At 40.9% G+C, this 21,097-nt stretch overlaps 1 protein-coding gene across 1 annotated transcript in view; it reads right to left on the reverse strand.

Annotated features, from left to right (window-relative positions):
* Positions 1–200: 200 nt before the first annotated feature.
* The window catches only part of SLC30A8 (solute carrier family 30 member 8), a 32,729-nt gene continuing 11,832 nt past the window's right edge, over positions 201–21,097 (reverse strand). The window contains exons 3-8 of the mRNA XM_044246964.1: positions 13,861–14,007; positions 11,420–11,573; positions 7,604–7,754; positions 5,919–6,024; positions 1,822–1,956; positions 201–510 (exon numbers count right to left, since the gene is read on the reverse strand). Of these exons, the coding sequence (XP_044102899.1) occupies positions 365–510; positions 1,822–1,956; positions 5,919–6,024; positions 7,604–7,754; positions 11,420–11,573; positions 13,861–14,007 (839 nt within the window). The 3' untranslated portion in view covers positions 201–364. The remainder of the gene's footprint in view (positions 511–1,821; positions 1,957–5,918; positions 6,025–7,603; positions 7,755–11,419; positions 11,574–13,860; positions 14,008–21,097) is intronic.

The following is a 21,097-nucleotide window of genomic DNA, read 5'->3' on the forward strand; positions in this document are numbered from 1 at the left end:
ATAAGACTTTCCCGACTTCAGTTTTACCCACTCATCCTCAGGATGCATTATTGAAGGGAGGCGAACTTTTTCCTGCCTCCAGTTACAAACAGCCGTTATTTCAGCCCCAGTCAGGGACAGGCTATACACACATTCCTGTAACTGAACACAGCCACCGATGAGTTGATGATCCAATTGGCTGATGAATCTCACTGGAGTTTCATTTACAGTGGGCGGAGCTCAATGAAGAAGGATAAAATGTGCACTGGACTGTATCATGAATTTCTCAAACCTCTTCCTTTGGTTCTTTCTTTCTTCTGTGTTGGAAACTGGAGAGCAGCATATAGGGGCCCATCGAAACCGAACAGTTGATGTTGTGACTGAGCTAGTCCCGGGGGTCTTCACAGAAAAAGCAGTCGGGGTCCTGGTCGGCTGGAGATTCCATCTGAATGGTGAGTGAGTGCACCGTAAAGCTGTTGCTGAGGACCTGAACAATCTCTCTCCGAACGGCCTGGCTGTCATGGCTGGCTGCTGTTGAGAAAGAACCACGGGGAGATGGGCACTGATTGCACACACCTGGGTGACTCTCCATTTCCCCCCTTCAAGTACTTTGTCTTGGACCCGATGGGGAGGGACATAAGCAGAGCACTCAGAAGAAGCCATATTGGCTTTGACAATCAGCACCACTCACACAGACAAGATGTTGAAGTTCAAGTGCAGCAAAGTACCCATCACTATGGGAACTCTCCCACAGTTCTCTCTGGGGTCTGGCACACTTAGCAGCTGAGCATAGAAGGGAAGATAAGGCCTGAAGAAAGGTAACACAAACCTGGTTTATTTCTCATACATCCCTTTCCACCAGTTCCCAGAGATCTCTGGGGTTGTAGCCCTTGTATCTCATCAACATTATATTATGAACATTTAGAGCTCCCCCCAGATTCTTCTTAGAGCAGCAACCTCACTGTCACCTTTCCTCTTGTCCCAAAATGTATCAAGAGGCTGTCAGGTTCCCTCCATAGTAACCTGATTGTTTACTAGACTCTTCCATCTGCAGTGAAATATTGGTGTCACGGATGCTATAAATTACCGGTAGCCAGATCTGAGCCTCTCAGCAGAGATGAGGTTGTCTAAGAAAGCAGAGTCCTCAAATGCCTGTTGCTGTCATTGCCGGGGCCTGCCTCTGACTTCTTGAGTTCTGTGTTAGCTGCCTGACATACCATTTCGCCTGAGCTGTCTCCTGAGGCAGTGAGGGAGACCCTCGCCACCTCTCCCCCACTGCCTATGTCCCCAGCCCAGGGACACAGAACGAACGAATTGCCTTCTACCTGAGAAAATGGTTTTTAAAATAAACCCAACATCCTAAGAATTATCTCCCATGATCACAGAATTTCTAACCATCCAGTGAGAGGAACCGCCATTAAACCCTGCTAGAACCTTAAGGAGGGGACCCATGGCTCCGTCCCCTTTTTATCTTCAGTGATAGGCAGAGCATCTTAGAACAGTAGATATTCAATGAGGATTTATTGTTGAATTCAGCCTTTATTTAACTGATTGGACACCAAGTCAAACAGGCGAGGTCTAATTTTCAGAGTCTAAGACCTTGAAGTCTGGGAGGCATTTAAACCATTTATTCTACCAGCTACCCTCAGGGGGTGGCTTCAGTATTGTTGCTACGGTAACATTGACAAGGGGTGTTTTCAAAGGCCTTTGGTAAAAGGAAACACTCTACTGTTGTTCTGGTGGGCAAGGGACACTAAGGGCAACTCTACAAAAAGGAGGGGAACTATTGAGCTTACGGGACGAGGACTGAACTCGGGTGGGGTGTTTAAGGAACGCACTGACCTGCAACAACATGAGCCGAGAGGATCACTTGGTTCATGGCTAGAGACCAGATGTGCAAGCCGTGCACCGACTCCACTCCGTCCACCGCCCAGATGCGTTCCTTCACCCCATCATAAGTCAGGTTCTTGGGCACCCCTGACAGGAGGAAAAAGAGGGGGGCTGCTTGTTATTTAATAAAGTACAGCTCATTCACATGGCTAGATAGGGCCACAAAATCTGCTCCAGAACATCAATGTGCTCCCCTTTCTCTGGTTTTTGACTTCAGATGCTTACGATTCGGATTCATGTGACTCAAAGAGTTTAACATCAAAGAACGTTTGCAGACTTTACTATGCAATACCCAACCATAGTAATCATTCTCTGTTTTCAGGGTGTGTTATTAAACCAACTGAGCTTTTTCTAATGATCTTTGCATACACTCTAGAAAGCAAAATGAAGAAACATGGGACTTGGTATCAAAGAATTTCAGGTTAGCATTCTGACCACAACTACCATGAATTTACTGAAATCTTGGAACTTCTCTGATCCTCAGCACATCTGTGATTTTTATAGGGCTGGTAAGAGCAGTAGGTACACTTGAGTTCTTTGAGGAGCAAATGGGAAAATGTCTGTTCTTTGTACTCTTGGAATGCTGTGTAAATAATGGTTATCCAATGGGTCACTTACTGAATTGTGTTAATAGTTGATACTAACATTGTAATGCCATCTTATTATTCAGTTTATAGAATTGTTATTGATTTAGGTACATTAGTCAGGGTTTAATGTCCGGATCTTATAATAGAAGAATTTGACATCAAAAGGAAGGGGGTGGGGCAGAGAGGAAGGTAGGGGCCTTGTCAGCCAATCAGCTATTGTTTCAGGCCACTGGAACTGGGGATCCTCCGGCCTTAGTCAAATCTTAAGGCAGAAAGATCACTTTTTTCAGACATTGCAAGGATTGTTATTTGGAAGATGAGAGGATATGAAAGTGTAAGTGTCCTTGCTTTGGATAGAGAGAAGCCGGGCCAATGGTGAGTTAGAATTATAGAACACAGCAGTTTAATATAAGTTTTTTTTGGGGGGGCGGGGGTAGATCAGCTCAACCAGCATAATACCAATAAAGCCAGTTGATGCAATAAATAAATCCCTGCCAACTAACGATGACCCAAAGAGGATGCTGTAGAAGAGATTTCTAAGGAGGACCACATTTTAGCTTCCACTTCAATCATATATACACAACACAAACACCTGCTATGTTTCTTAAAAATAAATATGCCTTAGCTCCATTCCAGTCATCCCGAAGAAAATGTCTATGGGTGAGGGTCTGACACACTTTCAAAGTGGCTCTCCACCTTGAAGGCACATTAGTATCATCAGAGGAGATTTTAGGAATCCTGATTACCAGGGTACACCCAAGACCGATTAAGTCAGATCCTCTGGGGATAAGATGAAGCATCACTGTTGTTACAGCCCATCTGGTACCTAACACACAGCCAAATCTGAGAACCATTGCATTAACATTTATGAACCACTGGGCAGCTATACCTTGCAGTAGTTTTCAAGCTTGGCTGCATGTTAAAAAAACATCAAAGCCAGCCCCCACCTGAGTCAGTTAAATCAGAGTCTCTGCATATGGGGCCTGGGCATAAGTATTTTTAAAAGCTTCCCAAAGGATTGAAATAAACAGATAATCAAGAGAAGCTTACTTAAAGGAATAGGGAATCCTTAACCCTCCTTTTCCAGTATTTAAAAACCTTGCTCATGGGGATTTCATTCTCGGGGCTAATACAGTTTGAGTTTAGTTTAATCCCACTTCATATTATTTAATGGAGGTAGCAAAGAGCATGTTCTTTTACTCTGTGAGCTGCACAAAGCTCAGGGCACTAGAAACAAATTAAAAGATTTCTTAGATTAGCCATAGAATGTGTATGGAGTCATGGTTGACATTGTTGTAGTGCAATGATAATAACGTACCTTTATTGAGAAACTACCATATGTCAAGGTTTCGGCTAAGTACTGTATTCATAATGATTAGCTTACTTAATAGTTATAAGGACTTTAATAGCTAATTATCAGTGTCACAATTCCTATTTAATTGGAAGAGAGGGAATTGGGAGTCAGAGAGGTTAAGAACCATTGCTAAGGCCAGATAGAGAAGGGGGACATCAGATTCTCATGTTCATGCTCTGAGTATGAAATGTTACACGAATGTTAGAGATTAAGTCTCACAACCCAGAGTTGACTATTAAGCCTAATGTGTCACCTCTGAGGAGTGTCATGTGACCCCCTGAAGGCCTGTTGTCATTGTCTCAGACCCTTGAGATGGAATCACAATCCCACTACCCCCTTCCCTCTTGCCTTGATTGTCTCTTTACTTTTATGGAGAACACAGATCTACTGTTAATTATTTTATTCTATAAAATAGTGTTGACAAGCATGAGAGTATGTTCCCACTGGCTTCAGTGCTCCATCATATACTAGAATTTTTTTTTTTCCTGAGGGCGAATCTGCAGACATATCAATGCACCCAGGAAAATACCCAAATTAGTGTTTAAAAAATAATTACCCAGACTAATAAATAGATGAAAAATCACTCAGTATCTCTTGTAATGAAGGGATGCATATGGAATCAATAACCTATAATATTTCACCTATCAGATTAGACAAGAATCAACATTTTGGTAATACTCGGTGGTGAGAATGTGAGGAAATGGGTATTCTCAAATGCTGTTGGTGGGAGAGAAATTGATACGGTATCTTTGGAAGAAATGGCAATATCTATCAAATTGTAAAATGCACATAGCTTTTGAAATAGCAATACCACTTCTAGGAGCTATGCTACAGATATACAAGCACTAAAAAATACATATGTATAGAATTATGATTACACTGATATTTCTAATATCCAGCAATAAGCAGACAGTGGAATATTTGTACCATGGAAAAGAATACGGTGTATTTCTGTATGTGCTAATGCGGAAAGACCTCCAATCAAAGAAAGCAAGGTGCAGAACAAAATATTGTATCAATGCATAATTCTGTTTGTATAAAAAAAAGACATACAGTATGTAAGTACATATACATTTCAGGTACATATGTATGTAAATGCAAAATATATTTGGACAGGTACATACCAACTTACTAGAGGTGTTACCCTTGAAGAATGGGATTGAGATTTCAAAGGTGGAGAAGTGGGGAAACTTCTTGTAATTTTGTACCTTTCTCTATTTTTAGAAAACTTCACTAAGTATAAGTATTCTAACAGTTATGGGGCCAACAGGACAAAACTCTTAAATGTGTACTTGGTAGTGAATGTTAAGAAAGTGTGGGCTTTGGTCAAGGCACCTGTGCTCTGAGGCTGTGTTGGCCGTATATCAAAATGTGCTGGACAAAAAAAGGAAAGTTCAAGCCAAGGTCTTGATATAACAGATCTGTTATATCTGTTATATCATCCAAATGCTTGATGTGATGCAAACCTCTAATTCTGATTAAATTTTCTAGTGTGCTTTAAGTAGTAACATAGTAGTACTCACGTAGTAACCCTTTAAGTGCCATGAAAAGACCATTCCATTGGTTCTCAAGGTGTGGTCGCTGACCAGCAGCATCAGCACCTTGTTAGAAATTCAAATTCTTGGGCTCTTCTCCAGACCTACTAGTTAGGAATATGGAGGTGGACCTAGCAGACCCCAAGTGATTCTGATGCACTAAATTGGGAACATTGCTGACCTGGTCTAACCAGGGTTTGAGGCAAGCCCTTTATAATAGTTGTAATGCTGCCTGCGAGAGAAATCATTCCACTTTTCTTAGGTATTTTCCCTATATTTAGTGAGGACCTTATATTTTTGCAATATCTCCCTCAATATCTGTCCTAAGCATTTGTACAAATTTTTCTACTGTGCCATATCATTTAATAGTTGCTGGAGGAAAGAGAAGCCAATTCTTTTTACTTGTTCCCATACGAATAAAAATCATAATATTTGTTTTCATAAAATTCCTTATAAATGTATATCTTCCTTAGAATGTGAATTAATGGTGAACATGTCTTGATGCCATTCCCTTCTGTGATTATAAGGAAGAGAAAACCTTGACCCTGGAAATAATAATAAAATCACTCCTACCTTCCATGAGTAAGATGGAAAAGTCCTTTAACACAGTGACGGTGCTGGCCAGAACCAGGATGGAAAAGACGAATGTGCAGATTGGGTCAGCCATCTTATAGTCTGGCTAGAAAATAAAGGGACTTCAGTTAACTGAATTCGGGCCTTCCGTGCAAAAAGTCTAATGAATAAAATAAGTAAACGTCCCTGCTGCTTTTTCACACTAGTATCCTTTCACCTCCCTGACACTTGACCTTCAACTCAGAGCCAAGACATCTTGGAGACTCAATCCTTCTTTATGCTTCAAACTATCCATGACTGAAGAAATGTCAAAAGTAAATTTAAGATGTACAGGGAAAGTATCCTTGAGTGTTCTCTCCGAAGGCCTGATCGGACTTTTCTCAAATTAATAGAAGCCCAGAGTATGGAATGAAAATACGCACAGGTTTATACAATATTCAATGGTTTTCCAGCCTTCCTCAGGATGAGAAGAAAGAGTATGTCCTGCCCAGAGGTTGCATAGGACCGAGGTTCAGCTGGAGCTTAGTCTTGGCAGTCTGGGGTTCGTTCCTTTCTTTCCCTCTTCAGGATGACATGTATTTGCAGCAAGCATCTTTGATTAAGTCCCAAGAGTATGAGCTGAGGCCTCATTCTTGCCCTGTCTCATCACTGGCACCCTTAGCTTCAGGCTGACTGACTTGCTCTTCTAACCTTGATGAAGTTCTGTTCCATAGAAAAGTCCATGCCACAGTACCTCTGGGAAACTCTCAACTCCACTAACCCATACAAGTTTGATCACTTTTGCCTTAAATGTAAAGCTTCCAATGATAACGTCTTTGTAATTTTTATTTGTGTGTTTCCCTTTTTTAGTAAAAATGATTGGTCCCTGCTAACTGGATGATCAAGATACAGACGACAGAGCTAAATGCCCTTCTTCTCCATTCCCCCCTACCTACACCCAACCCACTTCTATTAGTTCTTGATATATCTGTAGCAAATGTTTGTTTAGGGTCAGAGGCTCATCCAGAATCCATCAAACTTCTTATTAATACCCTCCTTTGGGGAGGAGAATTATCTTTCCCCATTGTGGGTGATATTGGTGGGGCAGTCGCTCGGTCGGGTGCTCTCCCTCCCCAGCCAAGCAGCAGTTAGAAGACCCAACCTTAGTCTGTTGGACTCTTTCCCCCAAAAATGTGAATCTCCAGCATAATATGGAGGAAAAATATTGGTTGAATCACATTCATGTCTGCATTGGTGCCTGGGCCAGAACGTGGATAAGTTTCTAAAATCTAAAATACCCAATGTTGCCCTTATTTCTACCTTGATTTCTGTCAAGAGTACATCTAGCAAATTTCATCCAATAAATATATCTTTGCTTAAGTAAGCTAGACATCTTTTCTGTTGCATACAACCCAAGAATCCTAAGGTATCCATGGTCCCATTGCTGTTCACCTTAACTCCGTGACAGAAGGAACTGCTTTCTGGAAATACTGTAGCCCTACAGTTGAAGGCACAGCACTTAGGAATTTGGAAAGGCCAAGTTTTCAGGCTTCAAATATTTGTATGCTTGTGTAAATCCTGCAGAGCAGTTAGTATAGGCAAATATAAGCTGTCCACCCTCATTTAAGTTAATTTTGACAGGTCAGCTTCTCTACTACCTAATCTATAAACTTAGGATGAAAGTGAGTAAATGCAAACATTCTCACCTTAAAGTAGATAATAAGTGCACTGGTTAACACACTGATGCTCTGAAAAAGATCTCCAAGGGCATGCACAAAAGCTGCCTGGACACTGGCATTAGGTTGCATGTCCTTGTGATTGTCACTGGGATGTCGTTGGTGCAGAATCACGCTTAGCCTGAAAGAGAGAAGGGTGTTCTTGGCACACATGAGGTTAGCTCTTGAAAACCTATGCAGTATAAAGGAGAGTTGGCAAGAGCATGTATTATGCTGGGTCTCAGGGAGTTGAAATATTAATGCTGTAAAATGTATATTTTGGACTAATTTGGAAAATACACGCATCATAGAATTTTAAATTTTTATATGAGGACAGATAACAAAATTCACCTCTGCTTTCTCTTCCATCTACCCAATGCTACTCTGGTTCACATGAAAACTGGAAAGCATCACTTCCTAGATAAAACTATTTGGCAATGAGGAGAGGAAGTATTTATTGAGGGTCTACTGAGTGTCAGGCACTAAGCTAGGCTTAAAGCTGAGCTTTGGTGGAAGCTAAATAAATGTACTGGTTTCAAATGCAAAAAGTTGCAGAAAGGGGTAGGAAAAAAATAAAATCTCATCAAGGTCAGATTTTTAAAAATATTTTACTTAATTTTGTGCATTTAAAAAATAATTTTAGAAGTGTTTATAATTATTTTAAGTAACATATAATGTATTATTTGCCCCAGGGATACACGTCTGTAAATCATCAGGCTTACACACTTCACAGCACTCACCATATCACACACCCTCCCCAATGTCTATAACCCAGACACCCAATTTTGTGCGTTCCTATGAGAACTTAAAATCTGAATAATTTTTTAATGGCCAGTGATGACAGTCATGTGTTTATATATATATATATACATATATATATATATAGCTATTAACAAGAAACTAAAATACAGTAATGTATTTTAAATATATATGTAAATATGTATGTAATTGAACATGCAAATGCATAGAGAAATATATAGAGAGATATATAAACATATGTATATTTTATATGGTCCTAAGAGTATGAGCTGCAGACTCGTTCTCTTCCTATATAGAACATATTGTAAAATTTAACATCTCCTATCCAAGTCAAGGAGATAAGTATTGGGCACTATAAATTATGTACCTGATTTCATTTTGGAACAAAGTTTTAAAAAATTATTGTTTAGTACCAGGTATCCCAGTCTATTCACCGGTAAAGTGTCTTGTAAAATGTAAGGTCATCACCATAAGGTAGAATGACTGCTATTTGATCATTACATAAGGCACGGTTTTTAGATAGTTGCTGCTATGGCAGAAATTCACCCTTAATTAATAGTTTCCACTTAAGAATCTTCAGACAGCCTGATTCGGCTGACAGTTAAACATACCCTTTTTCTAAGTCTATTCATTTGTGCTTATCATATTGTCATTCATTCTTTTACTCATTTTATTAAAAAAAAAAAACCAACTTCCTTTGGGGCTCTGGTGTGCAGGCACTGTTAAATGCTTGAGGTATAAAGTTGAGTAAAATAGACATGGTCCCTCCCCCCCAAGTAGCTTTAAGTATAATGAAGATGGCAGAGATTTTAAAAAGACCCCCCCCCAAAAAAAAAGACCCAAATACATTTTTAAACATTATAATTTTAGCAAGTCTACTAAGAAGTGGTGCTATGGCTAACAAAACAGTCAGACAAAGCACTCGAGTTGGATTGAAATTCTGGTTCTGATATTTCTGTACTCAGACAACACAGCATCTAGCATCACTTGAAACCTGTAATCCCAGCTCTGGGAGAAAACATTATAGTCACTCAGTATCTTTATCCATAAATAACTACTTACTTGCACAGGGAAGTTACCACTTTCCATTCCCTTGTCTTCCCAAGTATGAGAAGCACCTGCAGCATTAAGGTCAAAGTTCAAAAGCAATTGCAGTAAGAAGAAAATTTGGATGGTATCTATCTAGAAACTCAAACTTGATCATCAGGGTTCTCGATTTATGGGGTAGTTAGCTAGGTGTGTCCTTCATATTCATGTAGTATCAACACAACCTATATGACATAGAACTCTCATGAAATTATTAATATTTTCGTTTTCCCTGCTGTCTTGTGGACGTACTGTTCTCCTTATACAAAGACAATGTTATTGACCTCGAATCAGCAGCACATGTGCTCTGCCTTATCTGTCTCCTTGTGGAGATAGATTTGCATTCGTCTCCACACACTTTTTCTCCTGGTGCCAATACGAAACACATTTTCAAGTTAGCAGGATGGAAACAGGGATCTACTCAGTAATAGCAGTCAATACCCCTCTCAAAGTGGTTGAGAAAATCTCAGAGATTTTGAGCAATGATTTGCACAACAAGAAGAAAGGAGCTGAGGCAGGCACAAGGTAAGGGATTAGCATGAACTGAGGAGCTTTTCCAAAATGTACACTTTTAGATTTTCCCCTAATATCAGGGATTCCATTGTGCCCTCCCTTAAAAGACACTCTTTAAAATGCAATTCTTCTTCTGTCACTGTCTTCTTCACTTTCATGTATGAGCCTATCTCATTGCATGTATCATGTTGCATTGAAAGACAGATGATACATAGTGTATGAGTCTCTTTTTTGCTGCTATAACAAGTTATCTTAAGACTTTTGGGCTTAGAACAACATACATGTATTATTTTATAGTTCTGGAGATCAGTGGTATGCAGGACTCCATTCCTTATAGAGACTCTAGGAGAGAATTTGCTGTCTTACCTTTTCCAGCTTCGGGAGGTAACTTATATTTGTTGGCTCCAGGATCCTTTATCTTCAAAGCCTGCAATGCAGCATCTTCCCTTCCCTCTGACCTTAAGTGTCCCTCTTAACAAGGATCTTTCTGGCTACACTGGGCCTGTTTGGATAACCCAGACAGATGGGAGATTTCCCCATCTCAAAGTCCATCCTTAACTTAATCACATTTTCAAAGTTCTTTTTGCCATGTAAGTTAACATACTCAGAAGTTCCAAGGATTAGAATGTGGAAATCTTTGAGGGGGCATTATTCTGTCTACCACAGATGATTGATAAGTAGATGGATAGATAGATAGATAATACAGTTTTAAGTAGCATTGCCCAGAATCAAGCTATCAAATGGGAAGGAGCAAATCAACCAAAAAAGATCAAAGGCCTGGCCACAAAACCCCCTTATCATGAACAATCAGATAGTTCATCTGGGTCAGAGAACAGCAATATGGCAATGATCACATGTCCAGTAAGACATCGCATGTCTCATGAGAACGAATTAAGACTACTTGGATAAGGGAATGGACCAACAGGTAGACACTAAAGAGAGAGTTTAGCTAATACAGCTTAAGAAGGAATTTTCATGCAGTCACAATGATATAAAGATAAAATAAATTGCTTTGGAGAAAAATGAACTCCCTATTATTAGTTCCTTTAAAATATATGACACTGATGACTGTTTTATAGGGATGTCACAAAAGAGAATTCAAAAGTAGAAAAGGAACTGAAGTAAATAAAAATTTAAGAGACCTTCCAACCCAGCCCTCTGGGAACCCATAATGTGTTTGTGTAACAAAAAGCTAGATAGGAATAAGTCCTATGTCGCGTGGTACCATCAGCTGCAGGAGAGAGCAGACTGGTTAGGAGCTCGATTCCGGACCTGGTGGATCTAGACTCAGATCCTGCCTCCGCCCTACCCCGTTGGCAATTTATTCAATTTACCATCTTCACAAGTAGGAGGAATTAAACAAAAATAAACAACATCAACCCAAACATACCATCTGCATCCACACAGGGTTGAAGACAATGTCGATGGACAGTGGGTGGGGAGACTTACATAATGTTGGCTGCCACAGCACAGCCAGAAACTAGGATCATCACAGTCGCCTGAATCTGGTAATCAGGGTGGAGCAGCCGTTCGAATGCCAGGTACACCAAGACCCCAGTCACTACCCAGATGCACAGGATGGACAGCAGGGCACCAAGGATCTCTAGGGATTCAAGCACACAGACACCCATACACAAAGAATTTGCGAATCACCTTAACCTCCCAAGAGTCCGAAGGCATTAAAGTTCCCTGATGCACCCTGACCCCCACCCCAAAGAGGCTTTAAACTAGTTCACTCAGTGATTCACAAAGCGAAAGTGTGGATGGGTTTTGGCACTAAGATGAGGCACTTGAATGTTGAATTCACAAAACACCAGTGTCTGAGTTCAGTATGTTCCATATTACTAGGTAATTTCTAGCAAAATTTTAGAGCATTTAATTGCTATCTGCCATCGCTCTTTTCCTTGGGGATTTTAATTTAAACAGGTGCTAAAATGATTGAAACTTATTAGGGGATGAAATAATGAGACACAAAGAGTACAATGTGTTTAGAAATTCTTAATTTCGCCATAAAACATTTACAATTTGCCAGTACTGGTACCTTGTATGGAATAAAATAGTAACAAGGGAAGGCTTCGGAGGGCACTTGATGAAAATGAGTTTCATTTGCCAACCCAATGTATTATAAACACAGAGGCAAGCTCAGAGGTACATCAACACTCTGACTGCATTTTAAGAACAACATATGGAAAAGAAGTATGAGTGGAGACATTTACATGAATATTTAAAGATAAGATAGTGTTTAGTCTGCAGGCTGAATAAAGCACCTTTGCTCACTTAGGAGTTCTTAACACCTCACCCTGATCTTTAACTTAACCTTGTAAGTAGGTACTAAAAGCCTAGGAGGGTCTAGAAATCTCTGGCAGTCAGTGGCCAGGCACATTCCGGACTTCCGGCCTTCCCTCTTCTAAAGCAGAACAGTGTAAAATATCGCTTCCTAGTGTGGGGCTATTGTTTCCCAGACTTGAGTCATTTACAAAACACAACCTTCATGATTGTTACCACATCCGCATGGTGCCTGTCTTAATAGCCACTAAATTTTTTTTAATAAATTCACTTTTTGTAGTTAGCTTCTTCCTAAACGAAGCCATCCATGAAATTACATGTGGACAAGCTAGTTCACTTTCACCTTTATGTCTAAAGCAGTGCTGCCTCGTGTGGGAACCATCATCCCATGTGGCTGTTTCCACTTAAATTAAGTAAAATTAAAAATCCGGTTCTTCAGTAGCAGTAGCCACGTTGAAAGTGCTCTATTAGGGCACCTGGGTCATTCAGTTGGTTGAGCATCTGCCTCTTGATCCCAGCTTAGGTCCTGATCTCAGGGTCATGAGTTCAAACCCCATGGTGGGCTCCATGCTGGGTGTGGAGCCTACTTTAAAAAAAAAATAAATTAAAAAGAAAAGAAAGTGCTCTATGGCCGCATTATACTCTATATGATAGAACATTTCTTCTGAAGCAGAGAGTTCTAGTGAACAGTGTTTGTCTTCCAGGATCATGGGCTTCCATTCCCAGGATGAGAAAATACAAGCAGGATTCTAATTTCTAAGTTCTGTCCATGTTTACAAAACATCCTATGTTTGCAAAACAGCTTTGACCAACAGTATCAGAAAGGGGAAGGTACACGTGAAAATGTATACAGAAAAATGGCAAGTGCTCAGCCAAAGATACACGTTTTCCAAACGTAGCACTGTTCAGGGACTGGAAAGCATCTTCAGATCACATTGTCACAAATTCTTTTTATTGATGTTTCTTGCCTCCTCTCTCCCTCTCCTTCTCCTACTCTCTCTGAATGTTAAAGGAAAGGTAATTCAAAACACTTGTGATGATAAATTATTTGGTGTGAAATTAGAACTTCCTACCAGCCCAAGCTTGAAAAACCACAGCCCACACTGTCAGTATAAACGTTGTGATGTGTATCTAATGGTAGCTTTCAAGGAAGGCAGGCTCTGTCAGCCTTGCTCTGCCCTAAATTCCCCTTCACATTCTATTCTCAACTTACCTGTGGGAACTTCTTTAATTTCTCCAGCTGTCTTGGGCTCTCTGTCCCTTAGTTGGCAAAATGGTAGAAGCTTTATGTCATCCTCCCTCCCAGATGCAGAGTAGCCTAATGAATGGTATGGTGGCTGTTACCATACACTGAGACCTTGGGCTGGGGTGTTTGTTAAAGCCATATAGATGTTCTTATTGTCCCATTGGAGTAGGGGGAGCACAGTTTATCTTTTTGCCAAATCAACATCGAGAACACATGCTCCCACACTCACATCCTTTACATTCTGTACACCAACATGCCTCTAAGGGATTTTTGAACGCTTTCCTTTGTCTCTTCTGTTTCTACCCTTGGTCTGACTGCCCAGCTCCTTGGCCATGAATGCTCAGTGGTTGAGCTGTACCTGCCCGGTGCCATCCAAATGTCAGCTGCTTCGAAGGGGGCTTTGATGACAACCACAAGGAGAAGAGACTGAGCAGGAAACTGGTCAGGTCAATTAAGAGATGGGCAGCATCTGTGATGACAGCAAGACTCCCCGCAATGTGCCCACCTAGGGGAGGCAGAACATTCCATGGGATTAGGGACCCAGAATGCAACTAGTGTCACATACATACTAACCATAGCTGGTGAACGATGGCACAGACTCACAAAACTTTATGAGAAAAAGTCTTAACATGGATTCCATCTACCTCTTCTTCCCATTTGATAAGAAACTGACACCCAGAGAGTGTGTAGGATGCGAACACGTAGAAATGGATTTCAAGGGAGTGGCCATTCCTGGAAGAGCAAAGGGACAGAGATTGGAAAGTGTGGGGCACGTTTAGAGAACATCATAGTAAGATGGGGACATAAGACTTCAAAAAGAATATGAAAAGATGAGGCTGGAGAGGTGTGGGCTAGATTTGAAGAGTCTTGCACTTAAGCCTGAGGACCTCGACTTCTGTGTGTAACCCAGGGGCTGTGGGTTCCATCTGAGTTCATGATCCCTATTGTGAATAGTGGGGAGCAGTAAAGGAAAGGGCAGGCACCTTCTGCGGGGGTCCTTGAGTGTAATGACAACCTATTAACGTGTATGAAGAGAACCCAAGCAGTGGCAATTCTGCCTTGTCTTTCTTTCTCTTTGGTTTGCCTTCTTTACCTCCTCCTAGTTTTCCTTCAGGAAAAGACCTCCAGCCTCCCGAGTAGAAGTCAGAAGAAATTTTTGTCTCTTCCTTCCCAAACAGGGCTCGTTGTTGGAGATCAATCTTTGTTGCTCTTACTATTTCTCCCCCCAAAAAGCTATTGCTGACCCATTGTCCTTCCAGCAGCTGTTTATTGCCTGTGTATGACGAGGCAACAGGGTCTATCAGTCACCAGCCCCTCTATCATCAGACTCACCTTGTCTCAACTAATGATTTTTTTAAATTACATGTATGGCTCATAATTGCAATAATCCCCACAGACCACTGGCTCTAGCTGTAGTTAATAACTGGTTTGTCAAAGTTTAATGGTCTGAAGCAAAGTAGTGTTCAAGCTTGTTACTGAGCTGTCAGTGCAAAAAATCAGCATGATTCATTAGCCAAAAAAGCAACATTTTGCTAACAAATCAGCTTTTCTTCCAATTATCCTCTAACGTTGTTCTATCTGCCAATCTGAGGTCTGATAATAAAGCTGTGTTAATAATGCATTATTTCTTCCATGAAGAATGGCTACAGATGAGCAGATGAGCAGCCATCCACCATCTCAGCAAAGAACGATGGTGACAACTCCATGTTCTGGGCTCCAGTTGTAACTTAAGGCAAGGAAATGGAGTCCTATAAGGGCTCTTCAACAGGCTCAGCTGAATCATGAGGCAACTGAGTGAGAAAAAGAACTTGCTTTGGAAGAAGCATATTTATATGGAGTCCCGGGAAGTGAGAATCATTTTGCAACCATCATTGCTACTTATAAGAACAGTCCAGAAAACCATGAGCAATCATGCTGAGTCCTATGGAAAAAACTGGGTCCAAGAGATAGTTTCTGACTGAACTCGCAGTTGCTTCTGAAAGCGTGGGGTATTACTGACAATGAACGCAGCCACCCAGCTGGTATTTATTGAGCCCTTGCTGTGTGCGGTACAGGGATGGGGGGGTATACAAAGATAAAGTTAAACACATTGCAGTCCCCGTCTTCAGTGCCCTCATCGTCCAACATTCGCTGTGCTGAAGACGTCTGTGGTGGGCTGGAGGGTCAGACAACTGCTCTCCTCAGGAACACTGAGGAACTTTTCACAAGAAGGAGGGGTAAGACTGAGCTAGAAGGGAAGAGTTTTTCAGGAAGGGGTAAGAGCAGAAACAGCAAACAGAAATGAAAGAAGATGGGGCCGTTCGTCTGGGTGGCTCAGTGGGTTAAGCCGCTGCCTTCCGCTCAGGTCATGATCTCAGGGTCCTGGGATCGAGTCCTGCATTGGGCTCTCTGCTCAGCAGGGAGCCTGCTTCCTCCTCTCTCTCTCTCTGCCTGCCTCTCAGTCTACTTGTGATTTCTCTCTGTCAAATAAATAGATAAAATCTTAAAAAAAAAAAAAAAAAAAGAAGATGGCACCATTGTGGAAAAGCGAGAGGTGTGGCGTATGGGGGGAATAACCAGAAATAGGAGTGGAAACGTGGGTTGGGGACCCACTTGTGGGAAACTATATCAGGCTAAAGAATTTGAGTGTTAAAAAAAAAAAAGAATGTGAATGTTATCCTATGGGATGGGGTATCTCCTATGATTTTGAGGCGAGGTTGTGACATACTCAGATCTGTGTTGAAGAGAGAGATCTTTGCCGACAATGTGGAGGCAGACCTGGAGGGAGGAGAAGCTGGAGGTTAAGGCACAACAGTAAGAGCCAAGGAAATATAAAGAGGCCATGAGGAAGGCAGGAGCTCTCATGTATGGATTATTGACAAGATGGAGAAAACAGTGTACTGATAACAAGGCAGGAGAGGCACTAAAGACTAAGTTCTGGAAATGTACTCTTCTTAGGGCCTGTGGGGTGAGAGGACATTGGGGGAGCCATTGGGCCAGCATCTCATACTCACCTCAGGCTCAGAGAGTGGGTGTTAAGTACACAAGGCAAACTCTGTGGAGAACAGAGACATTCTGACCAGAATAAAAGAAGCAAAACTGACAACATTAGCCTGTGTCCCGTTACTGGACAACACTGCTGTCTGCTATAAATTCATATTTTTAAAATCCTTTAACTGTCTTATGAATAGCATTATTATACTATATAATAGTATATTAATAATATATATGATAAAAACATTATTATACTATAAGAACAAAATTATACTATCAAAAGCTCAATGCGGAGAGTTATTACTTAACAAGTATTTAAAACACACCACAGTTTGCATAGATGTGTTTGGACACTTTTTAAAATTTTTAATACCAGGAACCTCAAAAAATATAATGAGCCTAAGCCTCTGAGATACTCTGATGGTAGTACAAAGTAAGCCTCCTTATCAGTAAAGCTTGTGGTTATCAAACCACCCATAGCTCTCTCTAGGAGAAGTCTTGTACTCTGAGATACTTAACTATCTTTCTCAGGCCACTCCCAGCTCTGCTTTCCTGTCTAGCAATCCCCTGGGTCCCCCAACTCTGCTTCACACCCTAAACAATTCTCCTTCAGCACATCTCTCTCCAACCATTCTCAGTTGCTTCCAGTGCTGGCCATCCTTGAGCTGATTCTTGTGAATTCTCAGTGTCCATATGTCTGTCTTTTTAAATAGGGATACACATTTATATATGCATGTTAAGGCCTTCCCCTAATTAGGAATTTTCACAAGTCATCAGAAAGATTCCCAGTTCAACAGCTCCAAAGGCCCCTTGACAGCAGACACACTAATGCTCATTGCCTTTTTTTTTTTTTTAAGATTTTATTTATTTGACAGAGAGAAATCACAAGTAGGCAGAGAGGCAGGCAGAGAGAGAGAGGGGAGGAAGCAGGCTCCCCACGGAGCAGAGCGCCCAATGCGGGGCTCGATCCCAGGACCCTGGGATCATGACCCGAACCGAAGGCAGAGGCTTTAACCCACTGAACCACCCAGGCGCCCCTCATTGCCTTCTTTTATTGCTTCCACCAATCTGCTCTATGGCCAATTCTCTCTCGAAACACAGCCCCATGACCTGGTTCTAAACGTCAGTTATTTGGCAAGGCCTGCAGAATTAATCAGGTTCTCCAGCCAGACCTCATGGTCTTTCCTGAACCCAACGACCATTCTAGTTCTGCTCTTTACTCGCCATCTTTTATCTTACATCACTAACTTAGATAGACCTTAGAGAGGTCCAGTTGTAAGTCATAAATGCCTGACTCAAACCACCTTCAGCAAAAACAACAAAATGTGATTTACTGGCACACAAAAAAAACTGAGAACAAATCTGGGCAGGATTGGATCAAGTGCAGCCTAATCCTAAGGTTCAAAATACATTTGGGGGCTCTGCTCTCTCTCTATGATATTTATTGTCTTACTGGAGACAGACTACTTTGCCCTTAGCAAGGAAGGTTGGACTTGGGAAGCTCCAGGTTTATATATAACCAAAAAAAGCTTCCAGTTTTTTTGGTTACAAGACAAAAATTTAATGAATTGGTAGATAATCCACAGGGCTAAAGAGTTATTACATGGGACTGTATTAGAAATTTAAAATAGGTGCTGAAATGTTACATATTATCATCATCTGATTCATCTTCTTCCTTCAATGATTCCTTAGCATATTTCTCTGCCTCTTCCTTTATATCTTTTGGAACAATTTCATGTCTTCCTTTAGTTATTTCACCAACCCAGCTGAGATCTAGTTCAAAAGCTTTATCCTTAACTTCATCATGTACTATGTAAATTATTTTTGCAACTTCTTTAACAACATCACGGCAGGTCATTTCTTTCATCTGAAGTTTTTCTATTTCTGTCTTTGCAGCTTGCTTGGCTTTGCCAATGGCACAACCCCAATAACCATGTGAAACTCCTGATGGGTCAATCATGTAGAGCTGTGTACCATCATTCACACTGTAACACGAAACTGCAGCCAAAAGGTCAAACAGCACTGTAGAGTGTATACGCAGCAGAATATTTGTAGAGGATAGACAGCTTTCCCCCGCTATAGTCTCCCTATAAGAAAGACCCAGAGACTCTGAATAGTCTCACTTGGCATGTCATACCCAGCCTTGCCTCTGAGCATGAGTTTCTTGGTCTAAGAGCACTAGAACAGCAGTCAGCACAGTGAGTACGAGGAAGCTTCTGCAACAAGCAATCCTTGACCACTGCAAACAGTGGCCCCCAGATGAAACTACACATCAAGAATCACTTGAATTTCTCTCCAATGGTACATATTTCCTGTCCTATTGCTGACCTACCCACTGAAAATCTGTCCAGGCAAGGCTGATATCTACTGCCTCCTGGACCACGGCAGTGATCAGGTACTGCTCATGAGGCCCCTCCCTCTGCAAGGACTTTTCATCTCCCTCTTAGCCCACTTTTCAATTCCTACTCAAACTTTGAGGCCTGTCTCAAATCTCATACCCTGTATGAGGACCCTCCCAGATTCCCAAAAGTGACCAGGGAATAACAGTTTCTTTCTCTGACCTGGTCAAGAATGGCTTCAGGTGAGGACTGGTTGGGGTCTTGAATGAGGATTAGGGTTTTGATGAGTGTGGGCAATGAGGAGAGGCCTTTTCCATCCAAATAAAAAGACATAAGCAAAAACTACGGAGACTTTAAGATACAACAGTTATTTTGCACAGGATGGGTAAATAGGTGAAACAGAAGAGTCATTAGTGACGTCATAAAAGAAAGAGATTAATGGTCAGTTTGGCAGCCAGATGGTGGGATGACTTGAGAGTCAAAGTAAGAATTTTTCTTTTTTCTTCCGGAATGCCAGCGCATTTGAATATGTTGCTCTCTTTTCACTTGGGGTAGCCAAGTGGCCCTAGCACAGGGAGAGCCCCTGAACCAGCTTCTCCTGGCTACAACACGCCTGTGGGTCTACCCCAGTACAGTAATGTTTCCTGTGCTTGCCGTGTTGGGGGAAACGTGGTGCAACACTGAACTAGGCAAAGTGGAACCGTTGAAATTCTGAAGAGAGATTTAACATGACGAGAGCAATGTTTTAGGGAGATCAGTTCAAAATGAGTGCAGCTCAAATTCTAAATGAGTCTGTCAGTTTCCGCTTCATTCCTTTACTGACAACATCACTTTCTTCTGGCTCCAAACTGAAGCCAGACTAGAACTTATGGACTAATTAACGATTAAGAATGAGAGAGAAGAGGAAGATTGATTTGTTCCCTCCAAGTGAATAGTTTTTCATCCCCTCTCCCCTAAAAGTATAAGTCATTTTAAAGCAACATGACAGGGCAAAGGAAAAACACAAGGAGAAAAGTGAGTTTTATGAATGGAAGACCATCCCATTTCAGACTGTTGAAGAGACATCACCTGGGGAGAAGATGCCATCTGTTCTCAGCATCTACATGGATTCTGGGGACAGCGGAGAGGGAAAGTACTGGAGAGAAAAAGCCCATGTATACAGCTTGCCGACCTGTGTTTGCATGCAGTGATGCCAGTATTTTATCTGGAAAGCTATGCATTTCCAGAATACCACCTTTTTTAAATTTTTTTTATTTTTTTTAAATTTTTTTTTCAGAATACCACCTTTTTAAAGCCACATTCTGAATAGGTTCTGTTTTTTAAATTTTCCATTTTATCCATCTCCTACTTGAACAATAGAATACTGTCTATGATCTTATGAATTTAACTAATAAAATATATATATATATCTCTGGCATAAATGTCAGTGGATTTTCCAAGTGAATTTTTAGATTGGAACTAGTCGAAGTAAATTCTTAGCAACTTCATCAAGCTATTACGTTGGTTCCTTCAAAAGACTTAGCCTGGCTCTAGAAAGTATGTGGTATCAATTACTTTTATAATCTTTGACTGGAAAATTATGTGTCAACCCTGGGTTTTTCTTGGACTGCATGAGTCTAAGTTCTTTTCCAGTTTTCAGAAAGTATTAAAGTCTGAGTATGAATATATAGGTCATAAGACTCAAGAGGTTTAAGAAACCAATTAATTCTGATTGTTAGCTGTGATAGTACAAAACCAAACCAAACAAAAACAAAACAAAACAGAACCCCAAAACAAAACAAAACAAAACAAAAACAAAAACTATAGCAGGTTCTGTTTTCCTCCAGTCTTAGATTATCATTAATTTAGCCTACCTTTTGGGAAAAGGAAAATTAATCCAAAATATTGGTAAGAGTGTAACAGGTAATTCTGGTAATAGAGTAAGAGTTATGGTACCATGTGCCAGGGTGTTCCTAGTGTTCTTTTTTTTATTTGGGGAGGGGGAATAATAGATGAGCTACATTGCATATAAAAACGTTCAGACTAAGTTCATAACTAAACATAATTTTATTATTAATAAAAAGAAAGGATAAAAAGAATCAGAGAAATATACAACTCAAGATACTAAAACACAATAAGACACGACCTTGAAGAAAGAGGAACCAACAAATATTTTTAAAGCCAAAATTGTGAATTATTTGTGGAGCATAACAAATAGCATGGACGACATGGGGAATTAGAGGGGAGAAGGGAGTTGGGGGAAATTGGAGGGGAGGTGAACCATGAGAGACTATGGACTCTGAA

Source organism: Neovison vison, chromosome 4 (assembly GCF_020171115.1).
Source record: "Neovison vison isolate M4711 chromosome 4, ASM_NN_V1, whole genome shotgun sequence".
NCBI lineage: Eukaryota > Metazoa > Chordata > Mammalia > Carnivora > Mustelidae > Neogale > Neogale vison.